Source organism: Lithobates pipiens, unplaced genomic scaffold (assembly GCF_037356315.1).
Source record: "Lithobates pipiens isolate NorthernLeopardFrog02 unplaced genomic scaffold, aLitPip1_a1.2 Scaffold_8, whole genome shotgun sequence".
Classification (NCBI taxonomy): domain Eukaryota; kingdom Metazoa; phylum Chordata; class Amphibia; order Anura; family Ranidae; genus Lithobates; species Lithobates pipiens.
In genome coordinates, this window is record NW_027507903.1 from 510,119,093 (window position 1) to 510,137,614 (window position 18,522).

General features: G+C 47.2%; 1 protein-coding gene across 2 annotated transcripts in view; it reads right to left on the minus strand.

The window, feature by feature from the left end:
• Window positions 1-18,522, minus strand: part of NUP50 (nucleoporin 50) — a 46,541-nt gene that overhangs the window by 24,882 nt on the left and 3,137 nt on the right. The window contains exons 2-3 of one of the 2 annotated variants that reach the window (XM_077469364.1): window positions 9,134-9,201; window positions 7,199-7,272 (exon numbers count right to left, since the gene is read on the minus strand). In XM_077469364.1, coding sequence (XP_077325490.1) covers window positions 7,199-7,272; window positions 9,134-9,152 — 93 coding nt within the window. In that variant the 5' untranslated portion in view covers window positions 9,153-9,201. The remainder of the gene's footprint in view (window positions 1-7,198; window positions 7,273-9,133; window positions 9,202-18,522) is intronic. The other variant, XM_077469365.1, reaches the window with a different exon arrangement.

Genomic DNA, 18,522 nt, shown 5'->3' on the forward strand with positions numbered 1-18,522 from the left:
GGTCCCAAAAATGTGTCAAAAATGTCCGATGGGTCCCCCACAATGTCGCAGTCACAATAAAAATCGCAGATCGCCGCCATTACTAGTAAAAAAAAAAAAAAAAAAATTATTAATAAAAATGCTATAAAACTATCCCTATTTTGTAAACGCTATAACTTTTGCGCAAACCAATCAATCGCTTATTGCGATTTTTTTTACCAAAAATATGTAGAAGAATACGTATCGGCCTAAACTGAGGGAAAAAAAATGTTTTTTTATATATTTTTGGGGGATATTTATTATTACAAAAAGTAAAAAATAATGCGTTTTTTTCAAAATTATCGCTCTATTTTTGTTTATAGCGCAAAAAATAAAAACCGCGGGGGTGATCAAATACCACCAAAAGAAAGCTCTATTTGTGGGAAAAAAAGGACGTTAATTTTGTTTGGGAGCCACGTCGCACGACCACGCAATTGTCAGTTAAAGCGACGCAGTGCCGAATCGCAAAAAGTGGTCTGGTCTTTGACCAGCAAATTGGTCCGGTCTGAAAGTGGACCCGGTTTTTCAATGGGCACAGGAATCATGGTATCTTTGAAGAGCTGATATCCAATCTGTTAATGGTAGACGTCTAACCACTTGAGCTGGCTGGTGCAAACCACCGCTCTGTTTTTTATGTGCATTTTTGCTGATGTTTGGCTGCCTCGATGTAAGTTTAGTGTGCCGGTTTAATAAACCATTTTGTTGAAACCTATTGCACTATGAGGCTATCCTCTTCTCTTATGCTCTGGGATTTATCCTTGAGCTGCCAGATTAGATAACGGCTCTTCCAAACATACCACGATTCCCGTGTCCATTGAAAAGACCGGGTCCACTTTTACAGCTTAAAGCGGGGTTCCACCCTAAAGTGTCACAGTTGGCACCTTTCGGGGGGGGGGGGGTGCAGATACCCGTTTAAGACACTTCCGAGTCTATGCCTCTTCCTGTCCCGGCGTGCTGCCTGCTGGGACACACATGGGTCCCAGAGACGGCGCGGACCATTCCTTTTGCGCTGCGTGACTTGAGCATGCGCAGTAGGGAACCGGGAAGTGAAGCTGCAGCAGCCGAGAGATTTATCGGCCTCGGCTGCCGACATCGCTGGATCCTGGGACAGGTGAGGTGTCCATTTATTAAAAGTCAGCAGCTGCTGGCTTTTAATATTGTTTTTTTTTTTACAGTGAAATCCCTCTTTAAAGGTGTTGGAGGCTGATGTGATCATGGCCCAGTGTCTGATACTGCTATTATCTGGAATTTGGTTAGTTTTTACAGCCAAATCTGTTGGGAGCATGGTGGGATTATTATCCAATGCTTGAAACTGCTGCCATCTGGTAAGAGGTGAATCTATGTGGTGATGGGATATTAAAGTCTGTGTTTTAAAGAGCACTGTTCCCTTATATTTGGTTCACTCAATTCCCTTGAAGAGCACAGAAGTTTTCACATACTTTGTTCACTCAGTTCCCTTTTGTATAAAGGGTTTGCCAGTTGTTGATCATTTTGTATGCACATCTTTTTATGCACCTTTTATTAACTGAATTGTATATTTTTAACATTAGGAGTCATTTACTATACACTTGTTTTTGTAGAAGTGGAGCTTATGCCCCTACATTTTTACATTGTGAATGTTCTTATTGATTAGTGCACCTGTTTCTTTTAATTATAAAAGTCTATTGAAAAGGAAAGTGTGATGTAAAAGAATTGAACTCTTGAAGCTTTCCACAAAAAAAGGCAGACACGGGACAAATAACTAGCCACCCGTATTGCCCGTGATCTCCCTACAGACAATCTTTTCCCCATACCTGGCTTACCATGCCTTGTTTGGCATAGTGTCTGTGTGGAGGCTAGAGCTGGGCGATTGTCTCAAAAAAATAAATCAATTTGCTGACAATTTGGATCTATTTGACCTCTCAACTCAATTCAAGATTCAAATACATTTTTCCCCAGCCCTAGTGGAGGTAGCAATCTCGTTAGAGGTAGGGCTTTGCTTCCTCATGGCAGTCTCTAGCAAAGAGAACAGTGAGCAGAACAATAGTGACATCAACAAATTCCACTCCAAATCTGCCAAGACTAGAAGTCAAGAGGCAGCAGTACTTTGGATCTTACACTACAGATAGAAAAATAACAGTACACTTTCTGGATTTGTACAAGAGCATGTCCAAACAAAAAAGTAAATCTTTCAGGGCATTGCATTGACAAAATTAACATTTCAAGATGTTCTCTATTACACAGCAAATCTTCACTTTTTGGCCTCATGCACACAGGATGTTTTGCCAACTCTCCTAGAAGCCTTTTCTCCTGGCAGCAGCGTTTTGTTTTGACGGGGGGGCATTTACAGGTGTCAAGCGATTGGACACAAGACACCAGATGCCCCTAGAAGCCGCTGAAAACATGTCCAGTGTGTATGAGGCCTTTCAGTTCATCCACTTTATAGGCAATTGAGAATCCCCCCCCCCTTAGAATAAATAATCTGTCTGGAAAGGGGAAGCGCTCTTTCACAAAGATCCTTGAATGACGATGAAGAGCAAAAAATATGTATTTTTTGGATTTTTGTACTCACCGTAAAATCCTTTTCTCTGAAGTTCATTGATGGACACAGCTCCTTTAAATCTTGACCTTAGGGTTATATTGCCACCTTCAGGAGAGGACTAGGCAGAACATTTAAAGAAAAAAAGAAAAAAAAAAACTTTACAGCACTGCCCAGGGGTCCCACTGGCTATAACCCCCTCACTATTCTTCCTGCAGCTCAGTTCGTCAAAAAGCAGTAAATCAAAAATAGAAGGGGTGGGTGCTGTATCCGACAATGAACTTCAGAGAAAAGGATTTTACGGTGAGTACAAAAATCCTATTTTCTCTTTCATTCATTGACGAACACAGTTCCTTTAAATTTTGACTTTAGGAATGTCTCCAAGCCGTAAAAAATGCGGGATGGAAACCACAATAAATAACTTCACCCACAACAACAAAGAGGAACTCCTCAGAGGAGTTGCCAACTTAAACAGCCGCCAGCAAAACCTGCGGCCAACTTATGCATTTGAAGATGCGTTCACAACAACCTTGTAACTTAAAATGAAAGTGTGAATTGCAACCTTACACAGCCTCCTGCAAAACCTTGCAGTCAAAGCAAGCATCCAAAGATGTGCTCACGTCAACTTTGAAAAATTTTGTGAAAGGACGACCAAGTCCCTGCCCCCTTACACACCTGGGAAACAGACGCTTGATGTCGGAAAGTCCAGGAGGTTCCAATTGCCCTGCTGGAATGTGCCGTGACAGGAAAGGGGGGCACCCGCCCCTTTTAAGGCGCGAGCCTGAACCACGATCTGTCTGACCCACCGAGAGATGGTGGTCGACAAGACCGTCAGACCCTTTTTTGGACCAGCCACTGATACAGAGTCTGACCTCCAGAATGGAGCCGTAGCAGACAGATATACCCGTAGAGCATGGAGCACGTCCAGGGAATGTAAGGCAACTTCCTTCGGATGTGTTGGCTTAGGATATAGGGATGGCAGCACAATGTCCCCATTTAGATGAAAAGCCAAAACCAGCTTCAGAAAATAAAAATAAAAAAAATAAAATAAAAAATGAAATAAAAAAAGGGCTGCGAACATAGCACCACCTTATTCTTGTGGAGAACCAGGTAGGGAGACTTGCACGACAAGGCTGCCAATTCAGAAATTGGCAGATGTAATTGCCACTAGAAAAACTACTTTCCGAGAAAGTCAACAAGCGGAACTCCCTAATATTTTCAAACGGCGGTTTCTGGAGGCAGCGGTGGTCAAATCAGAGGGGCTTGTCTGAAGGAAGAAAGACTCTCGCTTCTGAGGAGCCCAGTAGTAAGCCCAGGTACTCCAGGTGTTAAGTTGGCACCAAAACCGACTTTTTTTAGGTTCAATACCCAACGAAACTCCCAGAGAGTTTGCATGGTGTTCTCCACATCCTCCCTTAATTCTGAGGCGGAAGCTGCTCTCAGAAGGAGGTCTATGTAACCCACGATTGCAATCCCATGTTGCCTTAATGCCAGAATTGGGGTCAACAGCTTGGTGAAGACCCAGGGTGCTGACGCCAGGCCAAAAGGGAGAGAGAAAAAAAATTGCAGAAACCTGATGCCTGAGGCATATGGGTACATGCAAGTATGCGTCCTTGATGTCCAAGGATGCCAGGAAGCCCCATTGATGGAGTGTAGCGACCACAAAGCGAACCGATTCCATCCTGAACATTTGCACTTTCGCAAAGCTGTTGAGGGCCTTGAGGTGAAGGATTGGACGGACCTCTTCCTTCTTTGGGACTACAAACAGATTGGAGTAGAATCCCAGAGACCTTTCAAGCATCGGTACATCGCCCCGCGTAGTAGCAGGTCCTGTATTGCCCCAAACAAGGCCTCTCGACGAGCCAGAAGTAGATAAAAGTTGGAGGAAAAGAATCCGTTTGGTGGACAAGAAAGAAACCATCTTTTATCCCGATGAAACCAGTTTGCAGACCCATTGGTCAGACAGTAGGGAGGTCCACCGACCTGCAATCTCCTGAAGGCAACCCCCCCACCCAAGAGTCCGATGGGGGCAAACCTTCATGCAGTAAAATTCTGCTCACAGGCTTGCGAAACCGGAGACGATTTTGTACTTCAGCAGGCGCCTTGTTGGCCTGGGAACGCTTACCTGCCGACCCCGGCGGGCGAAAAATCTATTTCTGAGCAGAAAAAGAGGGCCCTTGCCTACGGTGTGGTTCTTTACCCTTCGACTGTGTGCGTAACGTGCTCTTCCCACCGGTAACATTTTTAATAATGTCATCCAGGGAGGCTCCAAATAGCCTCTCACCTTGAAAGGGCAAATCCACCAGTTTTTTTTTTTTTTTTTTTTAAAGATGCCTGATCCGCAGACCAGCATTTCAGCCAAATCAGGCGCTGTAGCACCACTGCTGATACTGATGTTCTAGACAGCAGGGGGACCGTATCCAGGGCCGCATCACAAACATACTTAAGGCCTTGCACCAACTGATCTGCCGGTTCTACGCAGAACGGGGAAGTCCGGGCCACTGCCTTGGCCCTCCTGTCGGCAGGGTCCTTGAAGGCAGGAGTCCCTTCTACTGGAATCGTGGTTACTTTATTCAACCTGGATACCGGGGAGTCAACGACCGGAGGAGATGCCCATTTTTTCAGGAGGCTCTCCTCAAAACGGTAACGCACCGCCACTCTTCTAGGGACTGGCAATGCTAGTTGCGGGCTTCCCCATTTACTGTAAATATTCAAATATGGAAACACCTAAGGCGCGCGGGCCAGTTAGCGGGACCCAAAAGGGACCGCCACCTATGCAGATGACCCTGCTGTATTCTGTACCTTCAGGGTATCCCACACCGCTGTGATAAGTGCGCCTACTAATGCTTTTACCTGCGCTGACCCGGACACACAGTCATCCTCATTGTCCAAATGGTCCTGGTCTGCATCCTCTGACACGTCAGAACAACGTTTTTTTACCCCCCCCTTGAGTCTGCACGCCGCCTCCATCCTGGCAACAGAGAACAAAGCATTCCTAGGCACATTTTGTGCAGGTGAGCCGGTTGCAATAGCAGGGATGTCTGGGAAAGAAGTGCCAGCTTTTGACACCATGCGAACCCTCACTCGCCTGTCACTACTTAAAGCGGGATTCCAACCTAAAGTGGAACCTCCGCTGATCGCATCCCTCCCCCCCTCCGGTGTCACAATTGACACCTTTCAGGGGGGAGGGGGGTGGAGATACCTGTCAAAGACAGGTATTTTCACCCACTTCCGGGCATAGACTCCCGTGGGAGTCTACGCCATTCCTGCCCTGCCACGCTGTCTGCTGGGACACACACGGGTCCCAGTGACAGCGCGGAGATTTCCTATTGCGCGGCGCGCGCATGCGCAGTAGGGAACCGGGAAGTGAAGCCGATTCACTTCACTTCCTGATTCCCTCACCTAGAATGGTGACTGCAGCAGCCGAGGGATCGATCCCGGCATCACTGGAACCCGGGACAGGTGAGTGTCCATTTATTAAAAGTCAGCAGCTGTAGTATTTATAGCTGCTGGCTTTTAATATTTTTTTTTGGGTGGAATCCCTCTTTAAGGCAAGGTGCACAAAATCCCACCTCCCTAGCTGCTCACAGACTGAGGGGCCCCCCGCAGGACACACCATCCTGACTGAGTACTGCGCTGTGCTACCGCAGTCCGCTCTGCCCTGTGTCAGTCACGAGGTGTTCTGAGTGAAAACCGCACTGTTCTGGAAGCACAGTCACCAGCGATAGAGGTAAACCGCGCGGAGGCTACAAGAAAATGGTCGCCGGCTGTTCTAGCAAAAAAATCCTCAGAAAATGACTCCCGAACCTTCTAGGAAATGGCTGGCAGAAACACACTGACTAGGGCTACAGGAAAATGGCCGTGACCTCAGAAAAATTGATGCGGAACGCGCAGCGGCCTCCCCTCGAACCACGGGCCAGGTACCGCACCTCATGCCCAGTCACACAATGGCCCCAGTATGGGGAGGAGGGAATGAGGGACAGGGAGAGAAGAGAGGGAAAATGTAAGTGAAAGACCCCCCTAGTCGACCTCCCAGGGAATACCCAGCTGCTCCATCCTGCCGAGGCAAGTGGAGTCGTACTTACCCCTCCTGTAGGGACTGGTGGACGCATTCCACCACAGACCAATCACCCGAGCAGTACGAAGTGGCTGTCAGCCACGGCACACTGTGACAAGGACAGCATTAGGCCTGTCATGTGTGCCCCGGAACATATAGCTCACCAGCCGCCCCTGGACCCAGAAAAGGGCATGTCGTGGTTGATCCAGCACGTAGCTAGGGTCTGCTCACGCTCAATGGCCAGGCTGGGAAGACTATAAGGATCTATATTATTCAGCCTGTCACCCAGCCCAGCTGTTGATTGTAGATCACAGGATCAAAATTGCAGGAAAAAAATAAAAAAATAAAAAAAGAACATTCCAAGGGCCAATGGTCCCCTCCGGGAGCCAGGTCCTTCTACACTAGGCAGAGTGAGGGGTTATAGCCAGTGAGAACGCCCCCTGGGTGGTGCTGTGCAGTTTTTACATGTTCTGCCTAGTCCTCTCCTGAAGCTGGCGATAGAACCCTAAGGTCAAGATTTAAAGGAGCTGTGTCTGTCAACGAACAAAAGAAATCATGGAAGAGCCCTACAAAAACCACTATCCCCACGTCAAAAGCTCACTCACATCCTCCGCCTCCTCCTCTTGATCCCAATTGCGGTCAGTCAGCTCCTTGTCAGCTACTCTTTTTGCCATTTTACCTGCAATAAGGATGGTTCTAAAATAAGTTGTTGTTTTTTTGAACACATACACAGCAACAATAAAACCTTCAAAGACTTCCACAGCTGTATAGGCAATTCTGAACAAAGTATGTTTGAACAAAATTACAGAGTATATCCTAAAAGAAGCTGCACTGCAAGAGTAGAAAAGTACTAGTAGATACTGGCAGAAATCCAGTGAGCCAACACCTTCACTGCTGCAATAAAAATCCCAAGCAGTGCAAGTCCTACCCAGTTCTCTACCACAGAACAGTTCCTCCGTAAAGAGGCATTTTGTAGTCCAACAGAGGTGTTAATGAGCTTTGTAAATATATCAGGACTAGCGCTACCAACCCTGCAGACATAGAGCCAGTAGATCCCCAGATAATGCGTGATGAGAAGATGCACCCTGAAGCAGATTGACAAATATGATTGCTCTGGAATCACCTGCTCAGAGGTGACCTTGTGATTAATGTGACATGAAAAATTTAAAGCAGGAACCTAGATTTGCATACACTAATCAGCCATAATATTATGACCACCCACCATAACTAGTCAAGGAATGGACTCCACTAGACCTCAGAAGGTATGATGGTATCTGCACCAAGCCAGAGTTAACTGCCTGTTTTATTGTAGGGGGTGACAACAGGGATTTACTTGATCCTCCACCCCCGCGTTCCAGTGGTCTTTAAAGTGGACTGTTGCCAACGTCTGCACCCCAGAGCATGCTCCATACACAGGAACATGCTACAGCTGGACCATGGGGGAACTAGATTATCTGGGGAATCAGCGGATCAGGCAGGTATAAGCTTTGTGCTCACCCTTATAAAAAACAAGCAATTGACCTATGCAATGCGGGCATAGCCCCACTGAATAGGGGGGAAAAATAAATAAAAATGTTTGCTTGGGAGATGGGCTTTAAGTTCTGTAAGTTGCAAGGTGGAGTCTCCACGGAATAAACTTGTTTTTCCAGCACATCCCACAGATGCTCACCTGGATTGAGATTCGGACGCCAAGTTAACACCTAGAAATTGCATTTCCCAAATTATTCTTGCTTCCTTTAGACCAGGCCACTTTCTTCCATTGCTCAGTGGTCCAGTTCTGATCCCTACATGGCCATGCTGTGAACACAGGTCAACATGCGTAGCCCCACATGCAACAAGCTGTGAAGCACGGTGTGTTCTGACATTCATTGCAACCAGCATGAACTTATTCAGCAATCTGAGCTCAAGTAGCTCTTCTATTGGATTAGACTACATGGGCCAGCCTTTGTTGCACACGTGCAAAGCAATATTAAACTTGCTTTTTTATAGTTTTTTTTTCCCCTCCAAACATGTTATACTTATCTGCTCTGTGCAATGGTTTTCCACAGAGCAGCCTGGTGGCTCCTCTCCCACACCAGCTCTCCTGGCCCCTCCTTCCTGCCACAGCTTTCTCTGTGGGCACCCAAGCAGGCGCATTTCCATGTGTCCACACAGAGCCTTATGGACTAACTGGCTGTGATTGACAGAAGCTAGAGCCAATGGCTCCCGCTGCTGCCAAACGCTAATCAGGAGTGGGAGTCCCCAGGGAGGCAAGGCTCTCGTGGACATCGCTGGATGGAGAGGGGGCTCAGGTATTAGTGAAAGCTGCTGCACACAGGTTTTTTACCTTCATGCATAAAAGATTAAAAAAAAACAAAGTGCCCTTACAACCACTTTGAGCCTCTGCCATTTTCATTCCTTCCTTGGACCACTTTTGGTAGGTCCTGACCCCTGCAGAACAGGCACATTCCAGAAGAGCTGCAGTTTTGGATTGCGCTGACCCAGTAGTCTAGCCATTACAATCTGGCCCTTGTTAAAGTTGCTCAAATCCTTACACTTACCCATTTTTTCTACTTTCATCAGATCAACTTCTGGGACAATATGTTCACTTGCTGCCTACTATATCCCACTGTAACGAGATAATCAATGTTATTCACTTTACCTGTCAGTGGTTTATGGCTGATCGGCGTATATGCAGTGGTATATACCTTGCAAAGCACCGTAGAAGCCAGAGAACCAGCAGAATACATTATACAAACCTTGACTCCTAAAGAGACTAACCCACCCTCCTTGTTCCACCAACCTGTATTTATTAGATTAGCAAATGTGCCCTTTAAGGAAAGGGATATTTTAGGACTTAAATCCCCTAATCATTAGGGTTGCACTGATACTGAGCATTTGTAGGAGTACTTGTACTCCTGCAAATGCACCGATGTGTCACCTGGATAACTGGGCAGGGAGATCGGTGCTTGTACCTCCCCCTCACCACATCGCCCCTGCCTGTCCTGTGTCCTCCATATCCCCCATGTCCTCTGGTCCCCCCATGCCAGATCCATCAAGATGGAGAGCAGAGGAGGGAGCTGGTAAATCTGTCATTTACTGGCTCTTTCCTTTTCTGAATGCTCAGTGACGGGGCCAATCCTAGGCGGGTGCGCCGAAGTGCCAGGGCACTGTCAGTTCCGAGTGTGCACATCCCCCATCCCACTGTATAGTCCGTATGAGGAGGGAGGAGGCGGTAGGCTAGGACTGCCCCACCTCCTCCCCATTTTCACCCCCCTTGTGCCCACCCACAACCTCTTTCTGCAGCCAATATGTGCCTGGAAGGGGTTGTGGGCAGGGGATTTCAAAGTAGCCAGTGCTCCTGTCCTGATGTCGCTGCCTGAGAGTGCCTCTGAAAACAATGCAGCATTGGAGCCCAGGGTGAGCGATCTCTCTCTTCCCTAAATGCGCCAATCTTCCAGCCTCCCATGTGCCATAGTGGTCCTTGCTGACATCCATGTGCCATAGTGCTCAGGGTGTCAAAAATCCTCGCACCAGGCCTGTTGCAATGTCAGGTGGGTGGCAGTGGGAGCGTGGTACAGCAGTGTCCTCTGGGTGCAGGGATCTCTACATTGTAAGTGGGAGGCACCCCCTCACAAGGAGGCTGCATCCATGTGGAAGGTGAACATTGAGGGCAGCCAGGAGCCCAGGAGAGAGAAAAAGCTTCACAGCCTCCTTGACCCCCGAAGTGACGCTCAGAAGTATCCCCAGAGTCCCAAAGCCTAGACTCAGTCTCCAACTTCCTTCTCTGCTCCAGCATCAGCAGGGGGGCCTGGAGGACAAGGACAAGTGGGAGCTGCTGGAAGGAGCAGCAGAGCACCTCCTGGATCAAGAAGGTACTGGGCATCATACTCTGTCACAGACCTACCTGCAGATACAGATTGGGATGGGGGGGTGGGGGGCAGAGGAGGGAATGTGGATAGGGACAGGGCTAGGGGTCTCTCTCTCTCAACCCATCCCTGTCTGTCAGCCCCCCATCTCTCTCTGTCTCCGAGACCCTTCTCTCTCACTCAGCCATGCTCTTTCTGAGCCTGCTCTGTCAGCTTCCCTCTGTCTACCACCCTCTCTCCTCCCCCAGCCCCCCCTTCTCTCTCTGCGCCCTCTTTCCACCCCCCTCTCTCGTAATGATGGAGTGCTCTGCAGTGTGTAGAGGGGTACAATTAGAGTAATGGTATCTGGGGAGGTGTGATCAGGGTGGGTGGGAATATATACACCATATGGGAGGTGTGACCTGGGAGTTTGCTTATGGGGTGAACCCAGCCATTGGAAGTTTTAGTTGGCCTCAGCTGCCTGTGGCCAGTGAAGGTTAGCGAGGAATGTATAATCCCACCCTCCTCATTACACAGCTCCATTTTTAGTGGTATGTGACATCCTTTATGTTGCACCCCATCACATTACAGGCGCACTGTGAAGGAGGTACCAGCTCAGTTTTAGACAGGGAGTAGCAAGAGGATGGCGCAGCTGGGTGGCAAAATGCATCTTCACCTATGTAGGCCTTGCACTGGCCACGAGTGCCAGAGTGCTCCCTGCCCTCCTTGTGTATGTCACACACACACACACACACACCGCACAAGCTTTGGTCTGAAATATCGAACAGTGCTATAACAAATTCCCGCCTCCTGTGATAGACGGAAAAATTTAATGTGTGACTTGTACCATAGGAGCCGGGACTTTGCTACAATGGCCGCCCAAGCAATTCAAATACAAGCTCCGTGACAGCTGGAGATTGCTGCTCTGTGCGATTCAGGGGCACTGGTAGGCTGCCTTGATCTCTTGCATCATGTCTGCAGCCTCTGACCATCTCCTGTAGTATGTCTGGGGGCTCTTCCTAACAGAGGCCCTCTCTGTGTCCATTAGAGACCCCCACCCCACCCCCCCCCCCCGGTCTCTGCTTCTATTCCTGCATTTTGTTTATTGTTAAGAGATCATTGGTAACAAAGGGGAGGAGCATCTCTGGTTGAGTCGTTGCCATAGAAATATTTGTAAAGGGAAGGAGTTAGTAAGATGACCACACCCATGAGGGGGTGCCAAAAATACTTGTGTGACCCCAGGATCGGCCCTGGTTCGTGTTCACGACTGTCCATTCCCATAACCGAGCAGAGTCTGTAATTGCGATGTCTCCGTTTATGAATGGAGAGGAGCTGCGGTCTCCTGTCCATTCATCTCCAATGCAGCTGAGGCGACAGAGAAAGGGAATGGGGAATCTGTGCCCTCAGTGCCTCTCTGTCTCAAGGGGAGATCTCAGGGATCACTGATCTCAGCAAAGCCCCCCTGTGCTGTCAGAGGAGGAGAAGACAGATCATGTTTTCCCACAAAGTAGGTACCGCGATCTGTCATCTCTTCTAGTTAGTCTCATCCCCACACAGTTAACCCTTTGCCTGCCAGTAATATTTATACAGTGCATATTTATAGCACTGATCGCGCTATAAACGTCAATGGTCCCAAAAATGTGTCAAAGGTCTCCAATCTGTCCGTCGCAATTAACGCCATTACTAGTAATAAACGTTATAAATCTTTCCCATAGATTGTAGATACTATAACTTTTGCGCAAACCAGACGCCCATTACAATTTTTAACCAAATATATGTAGAAGAATACATATTGGCCTCAACTGATGAAAAAAAATTTTTTTTTTTCTCATTTGTGGGAATATTATAGCAAAAAATATTGTTTTTCTTCAAAATTGTCACTCTCTGCTTATAACGCAAAAAATAAATGCAGAAGGTGATCAAATACCACCAAAAGAAAAGCTCTATTTGTGGGGGACAAAAAAAAAAAAAGAAAAAAGCTGCAAATTTTGTTGGGTACAGCATTGCATGACCGTGCAATTGCCAGTTAAAGCAACGCAGTGTCAAATTGTAAAAAGTGCTCTGGTCAGACCTTCCAGGGCTCCAAAGGCTTTTTACCTTAGTGCATTCTCTGTATTAAAAGGAAAAACTGCTGCTCCCCCCAGCCCCCACGTATAGTTACCCGAGGACAATCTGGATCCAGCGATGTGCATGAGCGCAGTAGCTCTCTCACTCCTCACAGGCTCAGACACAAGTTAAACAAAAGAACATTGCTCAATTCCCTCATCAACACAGTATTGTATTCTGACAGTAGGAGGTTTCCCAGCAGTCAGAATACAATGATCACTGCCAGCAGCTATAGTGACCAGCAGTGACCACACAAAAATATAAAATAAAACACCACACAGGCTGGTTGTCCTGAAGATAATCAATGGATGGTCTTCAGTACAACCAGCCTGGCCATCGGTCGAAATTTGCCCGGTTCCTGCTGAATCAGACAAATTTCAATCAGTCTTTGGCCACCCCAACTTACAGAAGATCGATAACATTTGTTTAAGAGTTCAGATCAGAGGAAGTGACGAGGACACTGCACTTCCAGCAAGATCAACAGGTGCTTTTTGTACTGGTACACATCATCAGCCTCAAAGAAGAAACAAATCTAATGTACCGTATATACTCGAGTATAAGCCGAGATTTTCAGCCTCTTTTTTGAGGGTGAAAGTGCCCCCCTCGGCTTATACTCGAGTCATCGCTGTCTGCCCGCTCGATCAGCGTGTCGAGCAGACAGACAGCGGCCATTCTATTCAAAAGCCGCGCCTCCGGCTCCGCCTTCGCCTGTGATAGGCGGAACACTGAATTTCCCAGCAGCCTGTGTTCCGCCTATCACGGACGTCGTATCATCCTCGCACTACGGACGAGGATGATACGACGTCTGTGATAGGCGGAACACAGGCTGCTGGGAAATTCAGTGTTCCGCCTATCACAGGCGAAGGCGGCGGCGCAGCTTTTGAACTTTACAATGGCCGCCGACGAAGAGGGCACGGGACGGCACGGCACGGGACGGGACGGGACGGGGGCAAGGCAAGGCACGACACGGGACGGATGCAAGGAGGCAAGGCACGGCACGGGACGGAGGCAAGGCACGGGACGGAGGCTCGGGACAAAGGTAGGCTGGACGGACACACACACACACACACACACACACACACACACACACGGATGGAGACACACACAGGGATGGATGGATGGATGGATGGAGACACACACACACAGGGATGGATGGATGGATGGATGGATGGAGACACACACACACAGGGATGGATGGATGGATGGAGACACACACACACAGGGATGGATGGATGGATGGACACACACACACACAGGGATGGATGGACGGACACACAGGGATGGACGGACACACACACAGGGATGGACAGGCATGTCTCACCCTCGGCTTATACACGAGTCAATAAGTTTGCCAGTTTTTTTGGGGGTAAATTGGGGGCCTCGGCTTATATTCGGGTCGGCCTATACTCGAGTATATACGGTAATCAGCCATAGTAAAATCAGACCAGTCATACAAGCATCCTAAAGTTAGTACATCATAGCCATGGCCTACATAATGACCAATGTCCACACAGAAAGGTCAGAGACTAAACTGGATCTATTAAGTTTATGTGAATGGAACTGGCTCTTCAAAAATCCTGCTGAGTCCTATACTCCACATTAACTTTGTCCACGTCTGATGTAAACAGTGACTACTGCCTGCATGAAGAGAGCAGGCACTGTACAGTAGAGCTGCACGATTCTGGCCAAAATTAGAATCATGATTTTTTTGCTTTGAATAAAAAAAGGATGACGATTCTCGCAACGTAAAATCTCACAATATATTTTATATATACACACACACACACACTTTTTTTTTTTCCCCAATTCATCCAATTTTCCAAACACAATGTGACATAAAATATTACAACAACCACCATTTTATTCTCTAGGGTCTCTACTAAAAATATATAGTTTTGGGGTTGCAAGTAATTATTATTTTTATTTGTGCTAGAAAGGGGGGGGGGGGGGGATTTTTAACTTGAAAAACAACAAAATGTCAGAAAAAGGTTTAGGTGTTTAAGTGGTTAAACTTTTTACACACACACACACACAGTCTATTCCATTGACAAATTGTTACCATGTTTATACTCAAGTTCAACTGATAGAATGTTTTGATTCTTGGCAGACTGCCCAGTTCTCTTCCTTTGGAGGGCTGTGGCTTCAGAAGAGCAGAGAGAATTCTTTGCATAGAAAGAATTGAGACACACCTTTAATCAAGATTGCAATAACGGTTCTTGACGATTAATTGTGCAGCTCTACTGTACAGTAGGACCAGTATCTGTATAATGGGAGCACACATTTACTTTTTGACCAGCACTTTCATTAAAGGACAGTATACTCTGTACAGGTCGATCAATGCCTGTATAGTGCGAGCAGATACTGTACACAGTGGCCAGCTCCTGTATAACCACTTTAGCTCTGGAATTTTTACCCCCCCCTTCATGATGACCTTTTTTTGCTATATTATGCTGCGCTATAACAATTGCGCGGTCATGCAACGCTGTACACAAACAGAATTTTTTACCATAGTTTTCCCCACAAATAGCTTTCCTTTGGTTTTATTTGATCATTTTTTTTTGCACTATAAAAACTGAAAAAAAGAAAAAGTTTTTTTTTTAAAGTAAAAGTAAAAATTTCTTCATAAAATTTAGGCCAATTTTTTTTTTTTTATACCAGTAATGGTGGCGATCAGCCACCTATAGCGGGACTGACAGGCAAACTGACACTAGGTGGGAACTGACTCACTGCCACTAATATAGCAATCAGTGCTAATAAAATGCACGGTCACTGTAATAATGACACTGGGCAGGAAGGGGGTAACATCTGGCGCAATCAAAGGGTTAACTGTGTGCAGAGCCAGTGTTTACTGTGAGGTGCATTTATTCCCCTTACCCCGAAAAGTAGGATCACGTAAATAACACAATTCTGGGCAGTCAGCAGTAAAACTACAATGCATGGCGGCAAGCAGGTAATGAGCAGACATTGTTTTTATTATAGTCACTGGTAGCCACATGCAATGTCTGCTCTGAGTGGTCACTGTAGTGCAGGTGTGCTCAACCCCTGTTTCGGAGCCCTCTGATGTGGATGCTTTCACACTGATCCGCATGTGCAGTGCACTTGTGGCTTTCCTGTGAGTTATCTGTACTAAGCCATAGTCTATCATATCCTGTGGGCTTGGTGCACTTTCGGAAAGTATGTAATAGAATTTTCGAACGACCGAACGTCTATTTTTTTTTGTAAAATGCTAGTCTCATGTCGAAAGTGAAGGCGACTCAAAACAAATTTTTTTTTCGTATGACAGAATACCAAGTCTGAATTGACGTAATGTTTTGTATGAGTTCTTTCTTTTCTAAGCATTTATAGCCTTGCGCTTACAACATGAAAAAAAATCATCAATTTTTTTGCTTAAAATTAAAAAAAAAAAAAACCCACACGATTCTCACATTAAAAAAGGCTAACTTCACTGGTTATTTTTTTTTCATTAAAGTAATAAAAAAAAAAAAAAAAAAAAAATATAGGATTTTTGTACTCACCGTAAAATCCTTTTCTCTGAAGTTCATTGACGGACACAGCTCCAGTAATCTTGACCATAGGGTTATTACACCACCTTCAGGCGAGAACTAGGCAGAACCCCTCAGCCTGCTTCCTGCCGCTCAGTACATCAACAAGCAGTATAATGTAAACCAATAGGAGGGGAGGGTGCTGTGACAGACAGCTCCAGTAATCTTGACCATAGGGAAGTCCCCAAGCAGTGTCATAACGAGGGGTGGGAACAGCACTATAACTTCACCTACAACCAGCGGTGCTCCCTAACAGGGTAGTCACCATCTTAAATAACCACATCAGAACCTGCGGTCAACAAATGCAACAGTGCATTAATACTCAAATTAACAGTTTTTTTAAAAAGGAAGAAAAAAAAAGTGCAGAACTGCAACATTATACGGCCACCTGTAAAACTTTGCGGCCAAAGCAGGCAGACGATGCGCTTACATCCACATTGTAGAATTTTGTAAAAGTGTTAACGGACGACCAAGTCGTCGCTTAATGTCGGAAAGCCCAAGAGGTTCCAATTGCCCTGGTGGAATGGGCCATGACAGGAAAGGGGGGGGGGCGGCTCTCTGATCCACCTGGAAATGGCCGATGAGCCCACCTTCCCTTTTTTCGGGCCAGCTACGAACTGAGAGTCTGACTTCCGAAAGGGAGCCGTGGCAGACAAATATACCCTTAGAGCCCGGACCACCTCTTTAGGATGTGTCGGTTTAGGACACAGGTGGTAAACAATGTCTTCCTTGATGTGAAAAGCCGAGACCGCCTTCGGTAGAAAAGAAGGTTGCACACGCAACACCACCTTATCCTTGTGGATAACCAGATTGGGGCCCTTGTCTTGCAAGTTGCCCTGTTCCAAAAACCCTCCTGGCCTATGTAATGGCCACTAGGAAGACTACTTTCTGAGAAAGTCAAAAAGGGAACTTCTCTGATGTTCTCAAATGTCGGTTTCTGAAGCGCCAACAGCTCCAGATCCCACGGGGGCAGGCTGAAAATAAATAAAAATGATTATAGTGATATAGATATATCTGCTTAAAAGATGTTTTTTGTGCCCGCAACATAGTTGAAATCACAGTCCGACAGGCCCCATTTCCTTAGCACCTGGCTCTCAACAGCCATGCCGTTAAAACCAATGATGGTAAAGCAGGATGGAGAAAAGGACTGAGACAGAAGGTCTTCTCGCATTGGTAGTTGCCAGGGAGCGTCCACCACCAGGTGTACTAGGTCGGCGTACCAGGGACGGTGAGACCAATCTGGGGCAATCAGTATCACCGCAATCCCCTCGGCCTCCACTCTGCGGAAAAGACATGGTAACAGTTTTAGCGGATGAAAAGCGTAGATCAGTCAGTACTGATCCCATGGAGCCACCAACGCGTCTGACGGGTCCGCCCAAGGATCTAATGTCCTGGATACGAATCTCGGCACTTTCTGATTGAGTCGGGAGGCTAGGAGATCCACGTCTGGTGTGCCCCACTGCAGGCACAGAAGCCTGAACACCTCCGGATGCAACGCTCATTCTCCTGGGTCCAGCATCTGGCAACTTAGGTAGTCCGCCTGCCAGTTTTATACTCCTGGGATGTAAATTGCCGACAAGGCCGGACATGTCGCTCTGCTCAAAGGACGCAAGCGACCTCCCATGCTGCAGCCAAGCTTCTTGTTCCTCCTTGATGGTTGACATATGCCACCGCTGTGGCGTTGTCTGACTGGATACTGATCACAATCACGATCCCGCGTTGTTGCAACAAACACCAAAATTGGAGTCAATACCTCGGTAAAGACTCTGGGTGCCGATGCCAAACCAAAAGGGGAGAGCCACAAACTGGTAGTGGGCTTCCCCTACTGCAAATCGCAGAAACCTCTGATGCATATGGGTATGTGCAGGTACGCATCCTGGATGTGCAAAGATGCCAGAGAATCCCCTTGATGGAGTGCAGTGACAACTGAGCGAACTGATTCCATTCTGAACCTCTGTACTTTTTACAAAGCAATTGAGGGCTTTTAGGTCCAAGATTGGACGTACCCCTTCCTTTTTGGGGACTACAGATTGGAGTAGAACCCCTGAAACCTTTCAGATTCCGGAACAGGCACTATCAGCCCGCAGCTTAGCGTGTCCCTTACTGCCCCCAACAGGGCCCCCGGCGAGCAAGGGTATGCTGGAGGGGAAGAATGTGTTTGGTGGCCAAGAGAGGAATTCTACTGTAGCCTGAGGAAATCAGTCCACAGACCCATTGGTCGGACAGCCAAGAGGCCCACCAGGCTGCAAACTCCCGAAGGCCACCCCCCTCCCCACTCAAGTGACAGGCGGGGGCAAACCTTCATGTGGTAGCACTTTTGTTCGCAGGCTTGCAGGTCCAGGGACGCTTTTGTCCCTCAGAGGTCATCCTGTCAGCGTTTAGTAGAAGTCCCGGACGGATGAAAAAGCCTCTTTTGAGCAGATAATTAGGGCCCTTGCCTGCGCTGTGGCTTCT